At 47.8% G+C, this 17500-nt stretch overlaps 2 protein-coding genes across 3 annotated transcripts in view; both read right to left on the reverse strand.

Moving 5' to 3' along the window:
• onecut2 (one cut homeobox 2) overlaps nucleotides 1-1209 on the reverse strand; it is a 13528-nt gene extending 12319 nt beyond the window's left edge. For both annotated transcript variants that reach the window (XM_084483075.1, XM_084483076.1), the window contains exon 1: nucleotides 1-1209. This exon is cut by the window's left edge. In XM_084483075.1, coding sequence (XP_084339201.1) covers nucleotides 1-957 — 957 coding nt within the window. In that variant the 5' untranslated portion in view covers nucleotides 958-1209.
• Nucleotides 1210-10867: 9658 nt separating this feature from the next.
• Nucleotides 10868-17500, reverse strand: part of st8sia3 (ST8 alpha-N-acetyl-neuraminide alpha-2,8-sialyltransferase 3) — a gene marked incomplete at its 3' end in the record, with an annotated part of 6843 nt that continues 210 nt past the window's right edge. Inside the window, exons 2-4 of the mRNA XM_084482779.1 lie at nucleotides 13605-13727; nucleotides 12212-12769; nucleotides 10868-11150 (exon numbers count right to left, since the gene is read on the reverse strand). Coding sequence (XP_084338905.1) covers nucleotides 10868-11150; nucleotides 12212-12769; nucleotides 13605-13727 — 964 coding nt within the window. The remainder of the gene's footprint in view (nucleotides 11151-12211; nucleotides 12770-13604; nucleotides 13728-17500) is intronic.

A 17500-nucleotide genomic window follows, 5' to 3' on the forward strand; every position in this document is an offset into this window, starting at 1 on the left:
CTTGGTGTTGATCTCCTCCAGCTGGCCCGAGCCGTTCCCCCCCTGAGACCCCGAGGAAGAGGGGGGTCTCTCCCGGCTGGAGCTCAACACTTGCCCGTGGGAGGGGGACTGCAGCTGGGGGTGGTGGCCCACCGAGCCGGAGTGGTGCATCCCGTTTAAGTGCGGCAGCATGCCGGCCGTGGGGCCCGCCAGACCCCGGTGTGGGTGGGGGTCTCCCCGGGCCAGCATGGTGGCGGTGTGGTGGGCGTCGAAGTTGGCGGCGGCGGCCAGCATCTTGTCGTGCCCCGCTGCGTGCGTCGCGGGGCCGTAGTGGAGCGCCTGCTGGTTGTTGTGGAGGGAGCCCAGCACCGGGGAGAGGCTCTGACCCATCCCGGACAAGGGGCTGTAGATGTTGTTCATGGTCGGCAGCCCCCGGTCGTCCCGCATCAGGGTGAAGCTCCCGCTGACGTTCCCGGACAGCCGCTGGTGCTGGTGGTGCGCGTGGTGGTGGTGGTGGTGCGCGTGGTGGAATTTATCCGAGACGGTGGAGATCGGGGGAAGGGGCTGCAGCGGCGTGAGGGTGGTGTACGTCCCGCTCATCCCCATCCCCGACGGAGAGGTGTCGCACGGCATGCTCATGGCGTGGTGCAGCGGCTGCAGCGACAGCTCCGGCCGGTAGTCCGCGGAGCCGTCCAGGATGGTGGCCATGCTGGACACCATGGCGGAGCGCGAGGCGAGGTCCTGGTGTAACCGTAGACTGGAAGCGGCGGACACAGCCCCCCCTGGTGCCCCGGCCGAGACCCCCCGGCCCTGGTGGGGGCTGTGTCCGCTCATCATGTCCGCCTCATGGGCCGCCACCCCCACGCTCACCCCGCCGTGCAGACCCGCGATGTTGTCCATCGTCATCTCCGCGTTCATAGCGTACGCGTCCAGGTCCTTGGCCAGGCATCGGTAGGCGTTAGTGTAGGCAGTCTTCATTCATCAGTCCGCTCGGTCCATCGGCTGACACAGAAACCTCTACGCCCCCTCTTCCTCCTCTCCGCCCGGGATGGGTCGCTCCAATCCACCGTCCGTCTCTTTGGTTCTAATGTTAATTCCACCTTTGGTTTTAGTCCGTCGAGGGCCCCTCCGGCTCGGTGTGTTCTCTGTCTCTCCCCGGTAATAACGGCCACTTTGTTATGTGATCCTAGGGGCCCGTGCTGCCGCTCCGCCTCACCAACCCTCTCCTCCTCCGACTGCTACTGTCTGCGGGAGCTGTCCGCTCTGCAGGGAATCGCATCATCAAGGGGCGGGGCCTGCGTGGTGATGGACAGTCCACAGAACCAATCCCTGAGCAGTGCGCACGCCCAGGGGCGGGCTTCTTCAGAAAATGACCAATCCTACTGCAGGGGGAAGCGAGCAGGGTTCCGCTTTAATCACCCTCTCAACCTCCGCTTGATCACAGATGGAACATCCCATAGTACCACCTCTCTCTATTTATCTATCTATATGTGTCTGTCTCAGGAAATGCTGATATGAGGAGCAGGTGATATAGCGGATGAGGATATAGGAGATGAGGAGACGAGGGGACAAGGAGGCGAGGAGACGAGGACATAGAAGATAAGGAAACAGGAGATGAGGGGGTACAGCAGCATTGTCTGGTGGAGGTTTGACTCGCAGACCAAAGGTTCTGGGGCCAATCCCCAACGTCGGAAGACATCCTTTAGCCGTCCTACTGCTCCTCACTGCTCGTCTGATAAATGAGAAATTAATAGAGACGAGAAGATGGTAAAAACAACCAGAGAAATAACAGGGAATACACTGAGTGACTCGACGTGTGAGCGCACAAACATTGGCTCACAGCTTTCACAGTAAAAACAGTAAAAACAGTAAAATACTATGACTTAAATCAGGTCGATCACTGTTTAGGGGACAAGGTAAAGAGGTTATATTCCCTGTGTAGAGCAAGGCATTAACACTGCAGGACTAGGGGCTCTGTTCCTGTGCTGAGTAGAACCCCTGTGATCCCCTGTGTATATAGTTCATTTATTTGATTTGATTTTTTTAAATTAATATATAACTTATTTAGTTATATTGAATATATTAAACTAAAACCCGTTATTCTGTTCCATTGTTCTTGTTGTTATAGCTAGCCCCGCGCGGGCCTCGGCGGGACGTCCGACGGCGTGAAACGCTGTCGACGGAGAGAGAGAGAGAGGAAGGAGAGGAGTAGAGGAGAAGAGGAGAAGAGGAGAAGAGGAGAGCGAGGTGGACCGTGGAGGAGAGGGAGGAGAGGGGAGGACGGAGAAGGATCGCAGATGTTGCTTTGTTTAAAGACAGTGTAATTAAGAAGGAGGAGAAGCGTGACCTATTTTGGTCCTTTTGATCAGCTGTCAAAGGAGGAGCGGGGGGTCCAGTGCGGCACGGGCCTCTCTCCTCCTCTCTCCCCCTCTCTCTTCAGCTCCCTCTCTTTTCCTCTCTATCGGCGATTCTCGCGCTCTATCTCTAAGTTTCAGCTGCTCGCTCCCCCCCCCCCCCCCCCCCTCGCGTGCGTCGACACACGGACACGTGTGCAGGAACCAAACATTTAGTCATGCTCGCACGGTGGGTGCATATTGTCAAATTAGTGACCTTGCAGAGACGGTGCCACACACACACACACACACACACACACACACACACACACACACACACACAGTGTATGAGTGTTTGGTTTGATCTTATTTTAGTTTTAATTGTTTTAAGTAAACAGAGAAAGAATAAACGAGTGATCCCGTGTCAGTTCACCGTGTACAGCGGTGCATAAATCGAGTTCTATAAAAGCACAGGCCGAGCAGTCTGGGGTCGGTAGAGCTAAGGCTCCACCTGGACATCTCTCCCTCCCCTCTCCTCTCTCTGTCTCTCTCCTCCTTCCCTCTCCTCTCTCCTCCCCTCCTCCCCCCTCTCCTTTCCTCCCCTCTCATCTCCTCTCCTTTCCTCTCCTTTCCTCTCCTCTTCTCTCCCCCCCCCCCCTCCTCTCCTCTCCCCTCCTCTCTCTTCTCCCGCCATCTGCTTTGTCAGAATATTGATCCGGTAGCTTTGTGCTCGAGACCTCATGCTATAGCGTTGATGACAACCAGCAACACTACTGCCTCGCGCAACTTAGCATCTGTTTGTCTGTCCCTCTCATCTCTCTCTCTCTCTCTCTCTCTCTCTCTCTCTCTCTCTCTCTCTCTCTCTCTCTCTCTCTCTCTCTCTCTCTCTCTCTCTCTCTCTCTCGCTCTCTATCTCTCTCCCGCTCTGAATCTGCATCGGTAACGAGAGTCCAATTATTGCTATTATTTAGTAGGCATATTATAATTCCAACTTCTTCCATTCCTCACGAACACATGTGCACACTCTCAGTCTTTATTCAGTCTTTACTCTCAGTCTTTATTCTCAGTCTTTATTCTCAGTCTTTATTTATTATTATTATTGTGTTTATTCTGAATCTTTATTCTGACCCTTTATTCTCAGTCTTTATTGTCACTCCTTATTCTCACGCTTTATTATCAGTCTTTATTCTCAGTCTTCACTCAGTCTTTATTCTCAGTCTTTATTCAGTGGCCGACATGTTGCCTAGTGTGGGGGTTGTGTTGGCGGGACAAAGGGCCTCGCGTAAAGGAGGCGCGTGGCCGTCAGCCGCTGTATTTAAATGGTGGTCGCGTGCTCGGACCAGAGCTCTGGAGACATTTAAATATCAGCCAATCAGAGCGCGAAGAGATGCCTTTTACGTTGAGGACAATGATAAACCGAGGCTCCATACAACCGTATAATCACGGCTATAACATTAACATTGTTTCAAATAAACTCTGCCGACAGACATAGGCAAGGCAACAACAAAGGATAAAACTAACTTTCATTTTAAATAAAAAAATATTATTTTGAGTAAACGATTATATTATACAGGCCTAATATAATACTACAATTTAAACCTAATATATAGGCCTATATATATATATATATATATATATATATATATATATGTGTGTGTGTGTGTGTGTGTGTGTGTGTGTGTGTGTGTGTGTGTGTGTGTGTGTGTATATATATGGGCTTTTTTCACTTTTTTTTTATATAGCATCAACACAAACTCGCACGCACGCACGCACACACACACACACACACACACACACACACACACACACACACACACACACACACACACACACACACACACACACATCCAAATATTTCAGATTCTTGATGAAACTATCCGGGATCAGGCTTTAATTTAGATTCAGCTCCAGAATCTCCAAACTGCATAAATAAATATGTAAAAAACACAAACAAGAAAAAAATAAATAGGCTATATATTCATTATATTCATATAATATAATATTATATAATATTATATATATATATTATATAATATTATATTCATTATATTCATTAAGCGTGTCAGAGTTTTTGGACATTGTGTTGTCAGATTCTGAAAACCATATAGGCCTAGGCCTAGTTGCAGGTTATAACGTGACTATAACGTTCAGTTTCCTTCCTTTTTGTCAAATGACAAATTATTTATCCCTAATTTTGATAAGATGTGCTGATAAGGGACAAACAAACAGATAGACAGCCTGCCAGGGCCCGATCTGCTCATTTGTCATCTTTCTACTAGCAGGCCTGTCGGACAAGTTACTCGGACAAGTTGGTCAGTGCGCCTGTGCCAAGAAGCCTGCAGCTCACACACAAACACACAGCAAGCGCGAACGCACACACATACACATACACATACAGACACACACGCGCGCGCGCGCACTGACGCAGACGTTTCAAGGTTGTTCATTTTATCATATAAAAAACATTAGATTCAAACATCGCGCAAACCGGCATATCAACACACAAGTCACGTGATCTTAAAGAGACCTCGTCCCTATAACACAAAACGAAAACCTTGAGCCTCCCAAAATTTCTTGCGATATTGAAATCCCTCCTGCCGAATGTTTCATGTTGTTTTATTTAATGTTTTGTGTGTAGGCTGTGTGTGACTGTAGGCCTGTCTTGGCCAGGTCACTTGAAGAGATGTTTAATCTCAATGATGTATAATTCTGTTAAAAAAAATATCAACATCTTAACCTCTCACGTCAGGCAGCCAATGCACAATCCTTGTAAGTATGAAATGATTATGCTTGCTTCATAACGTAATAGGTGAAACAAAATGTTATACGTTGTAACATTATAGGCAAAATGTTATTATATTATGCACTCAGAAATTTGTTACATTATCGACTGTGGTTTCTAAATTATAGCTATGAGTTGAAATATAACTAGAGGTTGAGCGTGACAACTCGCACATGGAAACTCTAGTTGGAATAAAAACAATGCCATTCCCCTAGTCATAAATATTATGAGACCTACACCTGTGACATCTACATTATTAGGGTTACTAGGCCTTTATCTTTTTACGAACAAATAAACAAGAGCATAAGTAGATTAATTATGCAGTTGGTTGGACTAACGCACTGGGCTGTAATTCATTAACCAGGGTCCATGTTGAAGTCTTCTCCGACCACATGACTATTTAATGGTCCCCGAGCTCTTTTAATCACCCCGTCTGATGTATCGATCTGCTGGTCAATCAGATCCACCATTACCCAACAGCTGGAGTACAGAAACATACTTCAGAGGTCTCTCATAGAGCAGTGATCAAGAGCCCAAAGGTTCTCCTTTCACAAGTTGTTTAATGCTTAATCCTTCGGGATCATTGTGGACCAAAGGCAATATTATTAATAATATTTTCCTGAAAAGTTAATGAAGCATCCTCTTTTGAAGTTGAAAATCAGTTTGATACCAATGCCACGGAAGGAGCCTGATTAAAACCCAGAGGATTAATGGATGTGTTATTTCCATTGTCACCAGATACTAACTGCTTGTCTTTCCACTCTCAATCACCAGTCAACCAAGACCCAGAGGTCACCAGGGGTCGCAGGGTCAGTGACCCTGCGCTCGTGTCATCTGACCTCATTTGCATAAGAGGTGACCTCTTGTGTTTCATCAGAGCGCACTGAGCACAGCAGAGTGGCTCCCTGTAGACCCCCACAGACCCACTGGTCCCTGTAGACCCCCACAGACCCTCTGGTCCCTGTAGACCCCCACAGACCCTCTGGTCCCTGTAGACCCCCACAGACCCTCTGGTCCCTGTAGACCCCCACAGACCCTCTGGTCCCTGTAGACCCCCACAGACCCACTGGTCCCTGTAGACCCCCACAGACCCTCTGGTCCCTGTAGACCCCCACAGACCCTCTGGTCCCTGTAGACCCCCACAGACCCACTGGTCCCTGTAGACCCCCACAGACCCTCTGCTGGGACCCCCACAGACCCTCTGCTAGGACCCCCACAGACCCTCTGCTGGGACCCCCACAGACCCTCTGCTGGGACCCCCACAGACCCTCTGCTGGGACCCCCACAGACCCTCTGCTGGGACCCCACAGACCCTCTGCTGGGACCCCACAGACCCTCTGCTGGGACCCCCACAGACCCTCTGCTGGGACCCCACAGACCCTCTGCTGGGACCCCCACAGACCCTCTGCTGGGACCCCACAGACCCTCTGCTGGGACCCCACAGACCCTCTGCTGGGACCCCACAGACCCTCTGCTGGGACCCCCACAGACCCTCTGCTGGGACCCCACAGACCCTCTGCTGGGACCCCACAGACCCGGTGTTTCAACAGTCTGCCCTCACACAGGAGAGAAGAGCTGCCCTGCGGTTATTAGCCGAGTAGAAGCAGTTGTTAGGTCCTAAAACATTTCACAAATAATTGAATCATTACACTTATTACATTAATGTCATTTTAATGGATTCAAAAACAGAGAATAATCTTCATGTTTTAAAGATAGTCACTGAAAGTGTCATTCATAAATTTAATAAAAGTAAATTGACTCCCAACTGGCAAAAGCTCCCTCCAGCAGAAGAGCTTACTTAGTGGAGAATATCAAGTCTAAAAATGTCACTGTTTTGAGAATGTTATATTTAAGCAATAGATCACGACAGGCTGTGGTATGTTCTCATTATACCACAGTTAAGGGGCGTTGTCCATCCCGACACGCAGCGGAGGGATGGCGACCCCTTAACTGTGGTATAATGAGAACATTCCACTGACTGAAGTGATCTATTGCTTTTATAAAACGGTGACGTAAGTATGGCGAAATGAAAGTCATAGACACACTAAATTTTGAAAAAGTGAGAAAGTCGGAAAAGTATAACAGCTCAGGGTTCTAAGCGGGCTGCAGCCCGTCTCAAGGGCGGGCCAAAGCAAGCCCCGCCCCCAAGCGGGCTGCGTTGACGTCATCCCTGTTTGATGTTCGGAGTGGAACGTTTGTCTCTCAGATTGTGAATATATTTATATATTAGTATATAAGGAATATAGACCTAATGATACATCAATCTGTGTATGAGACACGTCTCATACACAGTGTGTGTGTGTGTGTGTTGATTACCAGAATGCTCACCACACACTGGTCCTCCCAGCGGAGAGGTGGGGGAAATGATCCAATAGGAGACCGGGGGATGATTAGGGGCCTTGTTGGTCCAGAGCCGGGTCGGTGTCCAGGCCACCGGGCTGACCCCGCTACTCTTAAGGTTATCTTTAGAGACCCCCGGGAGGAGGTCCTGTTTAACGGCTCAACCCAAAGGAGGTGGACCGGACAGAGGGGGGGATTATAAACTCAAGGACGCTTTACAATGTGGGCAAGAACATAGAGAACTAAATAACTTCATCTAAAATAACACAAGGAGACAAACAAGAGGGGGTCACAGGCAGTTGGCAAGTTTGAAGAGATGGGTTTTGTGGAGAGCTTTGAAGGGAGCCAGAGAGAGAGTTCCAGAGGGTGGGGGGGGAGAGTTCCAGAGGGTGGGGGGAGAGAGTTCCAGAGGGTGGGGGGAGAGAGTTCCAGAGGGTGGGGGGAGAGAGTTCCAGAGGGTGGGGGGAGAGAGTTCCAGAGGGTGGGGGGAGAGAGTTCCAGAGGGTGGGGGGAGAGAGTTCCAGAGGGTGGGGGGAGAGAGTTCCAGAGGGTGGGGGGAGAGAGTTCCAGAGGGTGGGGGCTGACACACTGAAGCTGGGTTGCCATAGGTTCGGAGCCTGGTGCAGGGGGTAGAGAGCAGGGCCGCATCCGAGGACCGCACTTCCTGGATGGGGCGTAGGGGTGGAGGAGGTCAGTAAGGTAGTGCGGGGCAAAGGCATGGAGGGATTTGTAGGTGAGGAGAAGGGTTTTGTAGATGGTGGATTAGGGTGGGGGTGATGAATACATGCAAGTCGTCTCTATGGCTATTTTAAATTGTAGTTTTTTGGAGGTTGATTAAGGAAATGTAATTATTTATTTCCCATGTCAGTTAAACCTGACATGGGGAATAAGTGCATTAAGAGAAGAGATGGACAGAGAGAGAGAGAGAGAGAGAGAGAGAGAGAGAGAGAGAGAGAGAGAGAGAGAGAGAGAGAGAGAGAGAGAGAGAGAGAGAGAGAGAGAGAGAGAAGGAGAGCAGAAAGGTAGGAATAGTAAGGAACATGAAGCACAATGTGTTTGAAGAATAAGTAACTTATTGAATTTATTTAATAACCACAAGAAACACAATATGTTGTTGTTCCTGTTCAACAATGCTGGAGAATGAAGTATCTACATAAATATATTTCAAGTGTATTAGATTAATCAAATATTTTCTCTGGGTCTACAGTATATTGTGCACTAGACATTAGTATTACTACAGACTGATATGCAACATAAGGAACAGCCCACTCTAAAGAAAGGCAGCGTATAAAAAACATGTCGGGAAGTTGAGAGAAAAAGTCTGGTTGTGTTAAAGAGCTGAATGTTGTGCAGTCAGTGACCTCATCATAGTGGTGATAAAACGACAACAGTAATGTAAACATCATTAAATGTTACGTATTGTTGGAATGTTTTCTCTTTTTTTGCAACCAAAGGGGATCCCTATCCCGAATGGAGCGGACAAATCTAATTCAGTGTTTATTAACAGAAAGCGTATCTTAAGTTAAGTGTTGATGCTGGCTGGCGTCAGGCGGACGCTGGCCTGCTTGTGTGAGCGACGTGCTCCCAGCCGGAGGCCCCGGCTCCTTGAAGAGATAACGCTGTGACACTGTTACCATTGAGCCCGTCTGGAGGTGTTTGCTCTGCACTGATTAATGTCACCTGACTAGGATCCACAGGTAACTTAATAAACATTCAAAGAATCTCTAAATAACAATATCAATCTAGTTGTATCCTTCAATTCTTTCAATCAAAATTCCTGCAATTAGTTATTATTGCTGAATATTAGTTCTACGTTCCCCGAGGTATCCTTTTGCCAGGTCACTGTGCTCGTTCTGAGACACTTAACAGGAAGTAACAAAGTAAATGGTTCTCTACTTCACCAGGTGGGTTGTTGATTATCCATTACAAGCCGTTTTAAAATCAACCTTTTAGTGACATCACATGTTGGAGTGTCCACCCGGATAGACGTGTGGATGGTAGGTCTGCTTCACCCCCACAGTAGACCGTACCAACGTCTGGGCCAAGCTCTCCATCGTACATCTGCTTGGACATGACCAACTTTAGGAGATTTTGGAATGGCTTGTAAAGAACAACAGCTGGTTGTGAAAGAGGACCGCTATGACTCCTGTCAGGTCACAGCCTTCATCATACCTGAGCCATACAGGAACAATCCTCTTCACATGCCATATCCACTCATAGTCTGAAAGATACCATTTTACATTCTAAAACCACTACTGCACATTTCTTAAATAACAATCTCATCTTATTCATAACCCCCCCCCCCACACCTGCCCCAAATTAATGGCTAATACAGACCCACTTTTCTTAAGGATAGCCTAGTGCTTCCCACATGTATGTAAGCATGTTCACATCACTGCACACACTTCCATTCACATTCCATTCATTCCTCCATCACAACACATCTACCACTCACACCATATCTGGAATAGATCATATGCTGGTTTATTAAGCTTAGCTTAGCTTAGCTGATGATAGCTAGCCAATAACTGAACTAACTTAGCGATAGTTAGTTAGCCTAGCTCGGGTAAGGTAGTTTGGGTTGGTATCTGGACTTGGTTGTATATTTCTTTGTTAGGACAAAAGCTTGTCCTGCTTTTCTATCTAGGATATCTTAAGGCATAAAAATAAAATTAAAATAAAGGTAATTTTAGCAACAGAATAAATTAAATAAAAAGATATGAGCTAGTAAGTTAGTAATGGTAATGTAACAGATTACAACTTAACAAACATCCACGCGGTCCTATATCTACGCTTACGGTTTGTCTGATAAAATTGCTTCACTGGTTAAAATGGTTTGTTATACTTTGTTGAGCAACATTTTCACCAGTCAAATTCAAACAACAGTACAGAGACCTTATTTAGAGCTTGTGTGGTTAAATAAAGTTATCAAAACGAAGGTTGCTAGGCTGTTTCTGGTGTGAACTTGAAAGGAATCCTTAAGGTTGTTCTGTTTGCACACAGAACCATTCCGTCTTCTGATCTGAGTATGCGTAACCACGAGGGTGACTAGCCAAGGGGAGGCTAGCTGCAGAAGCAAAAGGTCCACCATCTAAGTTTCTGGTGCTGATGAGGGTTGGTACCTAGGAGGCAAGGGACCATCATTTGGAGAACTGCAATGTTCTGCAAACCCAACACCGGGACTGAGTCCCAGGACTGCCTGTTTCTGATAATCCACTGGACAGAGGAAACACAAACGTATAAACCAATGAAGCGAAGACCACTACCCAGATCCTGCTCTTAACAAAAGCATCCAAAAGCAGTGTATCATTTCCCCTGTTCAGCCCTAGACAGAAGGTCCAGTAGATACGGTGTGGAGGCACCTAGGGGTATGGGGCCCCAGAGGGGTATGGAGGCCCCGAGAGTTTATGGGCAGCTAGGGGAGGGGGGGCCCCTAGGCACAGTGGGAGAGGTTGAGTTTCAGCAGGCCCTTGGTGTGCATCTTGTAGAGCAGTTTGAACTCTGCGGGCAGCTGGTGGGACTCCTGCCACTTGGTGGTGAATTTGGTGCCCTTCTTGTCATAGTAGTGGTAGGGCAGCTCCTTGCCCGTGTTGGGGTCCCAGCCGAAAGGCCAGAAGCCATACAGGTGGATCTGGTCGCACATGGACGAGGCCAGCGTGTACATGAGGATGCCCGTGCTCAGCCTTTTGGGGGACAGCTGCTTGGTCTTCCAGTAGCTGGACGGGAGAGAGAGATCCACGTCACTTTTGCATTCAAAACCAGTCAAAGTTCATCATAATGAAGTACAGTGGGTTGATATAACGTAAAACTATTGGGATTAGTAACAATGAAAGACAAACTCTGGGGAATAAATCAGGTTTATGGCTACTTGTCTTCATGATGACCGGTATCCAAGACATCAGAACGTGGTTACTGGTTGTCATGACCACGTATTTCACTTGTTGGTTGTCATGACAATAGGTCTTACTTGTTGATTTACTGCACAATGTTCAATGGTCGTCATGACAACGTGCCTTACTTGTTGGTCGTCATGAAAACGGGTCTTTCTTGTTGTTGTAACGCATTATGTTCCGTGGTTGTCATGACAACGTATCTTACATGTTGATGCAGTGCCTGCTGTTCCCTGGTTGCATGACAGCTTGTCTAACTGGTTGGTCATCATGACAGCTTGTCTAACTGGTTAGTCTTCATGACAGCCTGTCTAACTGGTTAGTCTTCATGACAGTGTCTCTAACTGGTTGGTCGTCATGACAGCGTGTCTAACTGGTTAGTCTTCATGACAGTGTCTCTAACTGGTTGGTTGTCATGACAGCAGGTCTAACTGGTTGGTCGTCATGACAGTGTGTCTAACTGGTTGGTCGTCATGACAGTGTGTCTAACTGGTTGGTCGTCATGACAGCGTGTCTAACTGGTTGGTCGTCATGACAGCGTGTCTAACTGGTTGGTCGTCATGACAGCGTGTCTAACTGGTTGGTCGTCCTGACAGTGTGTCTAACTGGTTGGTCGTCCTGACAGCAGGTCTTACCTGTTGACGTACTGCATGATGTTCCCTGGTCGTCATGACAGCAGGTCTTACCTGTTGACTTGCATAATGTTCCCTGGTCGTCATGACGGCAGGTCTTACCTGTTGACGTACTGCATGATGTTCCCTGGTCGTCATGACAGCAGGTCTTACCTGTTGACGTACTGCATGATGTTCCCTGGTCGTCGTGACAGCAGGTCTTACCTGTTGACGTACTGCATGATGTTCCCTGGTCGTCGTGACAGCAGGTCTTACCTGTTGACGTACTGCATGATGTTCCCGGGCCAGGCCAGCTGCACCTTGAGCTGGCCCCGGTGCTCCACGAAGAAGTCGACCAGAGTGCGCGTGACGGTGGCTGACGTGTGGAAGAAGAAGGCGGGGATCCAGAGGATGGCCCCGTCCAGCCGCTTCAGACTCAGGAAGAAGTTGTTGCGGTCCTGCACGGTGAGCAGGTTGTTGTAGTACTTCTCCAGGATGCTGGGGTTGAAGGTGGTCATGTTGGTGCGTCGGCCCACGTCCTTCTTAAAGATCTCGGTGGGCGCGAAGTTGCAGCGGAACACGTAGTCGAACTTCTCGATCTGCGGGCCGCACTTGGAGCCCGTGAGGATGCCGCTGTTGCCCACCACGGCGCACACGTTGTAGTGCTTGTTGACGATGGGCGAGGCCTCGGGCAGCAGCGAGTGGAAGTTCTGCCCAATGGAGAACACGTACTTGTGGCTGGAGTAGTCGTAGTGCATGAGCTGGCCCACGCGGACGCCTCCGCGCGTCAGGGAGAAGTTGTGGGGGATGTCGATGTAGCGGGAGATGTCCTTCCTGCAAGACAGAGACACACAGCATGGTACGGCCTGGGGTGAGACATCTGGAGGAGGACGGCCTCATCATAGCACTCGTATGGGACAGGACTATACATTTATACACTGTACACTATCATATGATGAGCAACTTATGGCTGGGAGCTTTAAGTTGCATATCACAATATTTCCCAGTATCCTGATGATATTGACTATAAGGATAATACACGCCCACTACCCATTTGATTTAAAACAGATTTATAATTACATGTAATAGTTTGGCCTGTGATACGCTCTCTCTATACGTATCAATATGCATAGACAGAGAACCGGACAGCTAGGCTATTCTCGGTCCTCTATTGTGTTTTCTAACCTTTGGATAACAAATAATGAGTTAAACAGTTCCATGCTCATTAATGTATTGTGCGTTTTTTAATGAATAAATGGGTCAAAGATTTGACTGCATGGTTCTGGATTGGTTATGAAATTGTGCGATCTCCAACACGCGGGTAATCACACGCTGGTGCACCGGAGGCATCAGGTTAGCCAGGAACGGTATTCATCTCTTCAGACATTTCCTGAAGGTTAATGCGACAAAATAATGCGACTCAAGTCTCAAGTCACTGTGTGTGACTTAAGGGCGACTCGAGTCCAAGTAGCAGACTCCAGTCCTGATCTCTGCCGCCTGTACGCACTTGTTTGTTGCTAAATGTGCGCAACGAATGCGCTCAAAAAGATAGACAAAAAGACAAAGATTTGATGAATATTTAACAGTATCCATATGGTATGATAGCAGTGGTCCCGTTTATCAACGGGACCACTGCCCAGCCCTGTCATGATGTTTCTATGTAGGGTACCTCTGCTGGCTGAAGGCGGTGCTGTTGTAGGTCCACCTGGTGGCGTTGGACGGGGCCTTCTCCGTCAGGGTGTTGGTAAGAGGGGTGAAGGCGGGGTCCAGGTACTTCAGAGCAAGCTGGGAGCTGATGGGACCACAGGAAGAAGAGTCGCCCGACGACGAGGAGAAGCAATGAAAAGGGCAAAGTTACATTCACCATTCAAGTTACACTGTAAAATCACTTACCTTTGTTTTTAATGTTTTAACATTGTAGATCATTCAAATCATTCTGCTTCTTTTAAATTATATTTTGGCAGGTGATGAACAGTATCTTACAGTGGTTGCAAAGTATCTTAGAGAGTTTGCTATCTTAGAGCGGGTGCTAGCATTAGCGTTTGCTAGCTTCCTAAAGCAGTTGCTAGCTTTATTTTACAGCGGTTGCTAGCTTTAACTAAGAGCGGTTGCTAGCTTGATCTTAAAGCATTTGCTAGCTTGATCTTCCAGCGATTTCCAGCTTTAGCGGTTGCAGACTTTATCTTGCAGCGGTTGCTCGATTGATCTTAGAGATTGATCTTATCAGCGTAAGCTTTTGGCAGAAATTCAGGGTTTTCAGCTTGAAAATCCAGAACCATGAATCATTCCATGGTCAACAGCATCCAAAAAAAACAAGAACAGTGTGTTCCCCAACATCACCATCCCAGGGTCAGGCAGAGAGAGTGACAGAGAGTGAAAGAGTGATGAGGAGAGAGGGAGATGAAGAATAAGCACTGCTTATATGGTCTGTGAGGGGAAAGAAAGAAAGAAAGACACATTCTTATTCACCTCGAGGCAGACTTGTGACGAGGCTTTTCACTGCAGGAGAAATGTAAGAAAACAACTCTAAGTACTGTATGGTTTCAGAAAAAAATATAGAAACATAATATAACAAGTGAAACGTACTTAAAACAGCTTCCTATAAGGGCCAACTGTTAAAGACCCAAACAAACCTGTGCTGAGCATTATTGAGATGATTATTGTGATAGATGTCTAGAGCTTCAAGTGAAAGCAGCAGCACCAGCTGATTGGCTGAGCAGTTGAAGGGTCTGAAGGACCACCACACACACACACACCCCAACCTCAGCATGCGTTGGTCAACATGCGGCCGTTATGCTGCTATGACCCACAAGGGTCTGAAGGACCACAACACACTCCAACACCAACATGCATCCATTCTCTAAATACCAGGAGCAGTATATCACACACACACACACACACACACACACACACACACACACACACACACACACACACACACACACACACACACACACACACACACACACACACACACACACACACACACACACACACACACGTTACTGGAGGCGACTTTGAGGAAGGGAGTGAGTGGCAGCAGGATTCAGCACCATGGAGAGCTCCCCTCACAGAACCCTCACACAACACAACACAACACAACACAACACAACACAACACTGTTCACAGGGTACACACGCCCCCCTCAGACAACACAACACAACACAACACAACACTGTTCACAGGGTACACACGGCCCCCTCACACAACACAACACAACACAACACTGTTCACAGGGTACACATGGGCCCCTCAGACAACACAACACAACACAACACAACACAACACTGTTCACAGGGTACACACAGCCCCCTCAGACAACACAACACAACACAACACTGTTCACAGGGTACACACAGCCCCCTCACACAACACAACACAACACAACACTGTTCACAGGGTACACACAGCCCCCTCAGACAACACAACACAACACAACACAACACAACACTGTTCACAGGGTACACACAGCCCCCTCACACAACACAACACAACACAACACTGTTCACAGGGTACACACGGCCCCCTCACACAACACAACACAACACTGTTCACAGGGTACACACAGCCCCCTCACACAACACAACACAACACTGTTCACAGGGTACACACAGCCCCCTCACACAACACAACACAACACAACACTGTTCACAGGGTACACACAGCCCCCTCAGACAACACAACACAACACAACACAACACAACACAACACAACACTGTTCACAGGGTACACACGGCCCCCTCACACAACACAACACAACACAACACTGTTCACAGGGTACACATGCTTTGATCACATTTCTGTCCAGTACAGGGATAGTATGTAGAAGTACTGATCCAGTACTTATGTAGAAGTACTGATCCAGTACTTATGTAGAAGTACTGATCCAGTACTTATGTAGGAGTACTGATCCAGTACATGGGTAGTATGTAGGAGTACTGATCCAGTATGTAGGAGTACTGATCCAGTATGTAGGAGTACTGATCCAGTATGTAGGAGTACTGATCCAGTATGTAGGAGTACTGATCCAGTGTGTAGGAGTACTGATCCAGTGTGTAGGAGTACTGATCCAGTACATGGGTAGTATGTAGGAGTACTGATCCAGTACAGGGATAGCATGAAGCAGGACAGAGGTAGTTACGTAAGGATACGTGATGCTAACAAGGAGCTGATTGCTTCTTCTTCTGGTAGGACACGCTGAGGTGCAGAAATAACCCAGAGTGCAGCTGGCTCAACATCTAGAGCACTGGTTCCTAACCAGTTTGAGACACCACTAGGGCTACGGTGAACCGTTATGTGATTTAACACATATAGCCTCACATAGGCTACAGAATATATTTAAAGATGTTCCCACAACATAATTAATACTTTCTATGATTTGCTTTAATATTGATTCATTATTCCACCCAATGCAGTTCTGGCTCCCTTTCAAAACATTATGAAACAGAACGGCCCGTCGGTCGCTCCAACGTGAAGCGAGGGGCGTGGATCTGTGCCTCAGGCTCAGCTTGTGTTGCTGTTCTCACCCCCACCCTCTCCTTCGCCTGCTTAACGCTCAAGCCCCACATGCTAAGATTATGCCCGAGCCCACTGAGACGACGATACGATAGATTAGAAGTCAGTTTGATCCCATATGGTGATGGTCTCGTCCTAATCCAGAACTCTTGTTCATCCCTCTGTTATTTCAAGTCCTTCAGCATATTGTTTGTGTAAAGACGACATGAGGTCAGGATATTAACTTTGAGTTCATGCTGTAAGAGAACTGAGAGATGGAGTTCTTTCTAGTCCACTGGTGTCAGGAGCGTCTGGAGCACAGAGGCCTTTCACACGGTTGCATTGTGGGTAGATATATTTCAAAATGCGTCTGCATGAAAGTATGGTAACGACATGACAAAGGTCGCCAGTCACAACCCCCATCATTGGTTTGTCTCAGCTACACAGGGAATAGAACCCCTAACCTTGCAGTGTTAGTGCCTTGCTCTATCCTCTGAGCTACACAGGGAATAGAACCCCTAACCCTGCAGTGTTAGTGCCTTGCTCTATCCTCTGAGCTACACAGGGAATAGAACCCCTAACCCTGCAGTGTTAGTGCCTTGCTCTATCCTCTGAGCTACACAGGGAATAGAGCCCCTAACCCTGCAGTGTTAGTGCCTTGCTATATCTTGAGCTACACAGGGAATAGAACCCCTAACCCTGCAGCGTTAGTGCCTTGCTCTACACATGTATCTCGATTAGTAGGTTTACAGAAGAACCCACATTGGACCTGGTGTTGTTTCGGTCTCTGGGTAATGCTCTAGTTTGTAATGAGGCCTACAGGCCTTCCTGGTCCATGGCCCACAACATGTACATCAGAAGAATGGACTCATCACCGTTGTTATTCAGAGGCACGCATGATGCATTACAAAACGCACACATAAATGAAGATATGGAGATGAAGACATCCCAGCAACGCGTTTGGCATAACCACTGTGTAGCGACACGTTGAACAGACACTAAAGACACCCTAAAGCCGATAAAACACCGAGACTCACCGCTCCCAAACACCGCGACAAAACGAGAAGACAC

Source organism: Micromesistius poutassou (assembly GCF_964030765.1).
Source record: "Micromesistius poutassou genome assembly, chromosome: 18".
NCBI lineage: Eukaryota > Metazoa > Chordata > Actinopteri > Gadiformes > Gadidae > Micromesistius > Micromesistius poutassou.